At 50.4% G+C, this 789-nt stretch overlaps 1 protein-coding gene across 1 annotated transcript in view; it reads right to left on the bottom strand.

The window, feature by feature from the left end:
* Positions 1–525, bottom strand: part of PAPOLG (poly(A) polymerase gamma) — a 20132-nt gene extending 19607 nt beyond the window's left edge. Inside the window, exons 1-2 of the mRNA XM_010007148.1 lie at positions 502–525; positions 35–368 (exon numbers count right to left, since the gene is read on the bottom strand). Of these exons, the coding sequence (XP_010005450.1) occupies positions 35–368; positions 502–525 (358 nt within the window). The remainder of the gene's footprint in view (positions 1–34; positions 369–501) is intronic.
* Positions 526–789: the final 264 nt, after the last annotated feature.

The raw sequence follows: 789 nt of genomic DNA, 5'->3' as shown, positions 1-789 counted from the left end.
GTGTCAGGCACAGCGAGCGCTCGTTCGTTCTCACGCAGCGAGCGCCGAGGAGGCGTCGCTGCCCCGGGCCGGAGCCCCCGCCGCGGCCGGTGCCGCTCGGCGTGTCCGGGGCCAGCACGGGCTGTCACCTCGGCTGTCCCCGGCTGGGCATGAACCCGAGCGCCCCGGGAACGCTCCCCTGCGCCGCGACATTCGGGTGCCCATTCCCCGGTCACCTCCCGGCCTGCAGAACCTTCACGGTTACCGCCGTCGGGTTTTTGTAAAGCTTCATAAATCCTTGGGAAACCATCCTGCTTCCCAGCTCCTTGTCTTGCCTCTTCCTGAGGGGCGCGCGCCTCATCCCTGTGTTCTCTGGGTCGTTGGTTTTGCTGAAGTTAAAATGCGTTTCACCTCGCAAGATGCTTTGCAGAAATACAAACTTCTGCCCTCAAGTTTCAACGAACTAAGAAAACAAACGTTTGAGGGTCGCACTCGAAGGTGCTTTTAGCAGGATAACCTTACCCTACATTTCCGAAATAACTTCATGCTGTGGAGAATTAAAATATATTTATTTGTTGAATATTTGCACGGCGATACGTGTGCTAACGTTTCAAAACATTAGAAAATCCGATTCAAGAAGTAGAGAAAAAAATATAATTATTTCAAACTAGTTTCTGAGGTTCTTTTTTAACTTAAGCCTTTTTTATTTGCAGAGATTTATCATGATTTTCTCTAATATTTTACGTTCATCACAACGCCACTGTGGTCTAAGAATCATGAAGACTGTTGTTCGCATACTGCCTCCTATGC

The sequence above is a fragment of the Chaetura pelagica genome, unplaced genomic scaffold (assembly GCF_000747805.2).
Source record: "Chaetura pelagica isolate M959 unplaced genomic scaffold, ChaPel_1.0 scaffold111, whole genome shotgun sequence".
Lineage (NCBI taxonomy): Eukaryota > Metazoa > Chordata > Aves > Apodiformes > Apodidae > Chaetura > Chaetura pelagica.
The sequence above is the reverse complement of the archived record's forward strand: the minus strand, read 5'-3'. Positions and strand labels throughout refer to the sequence as shown.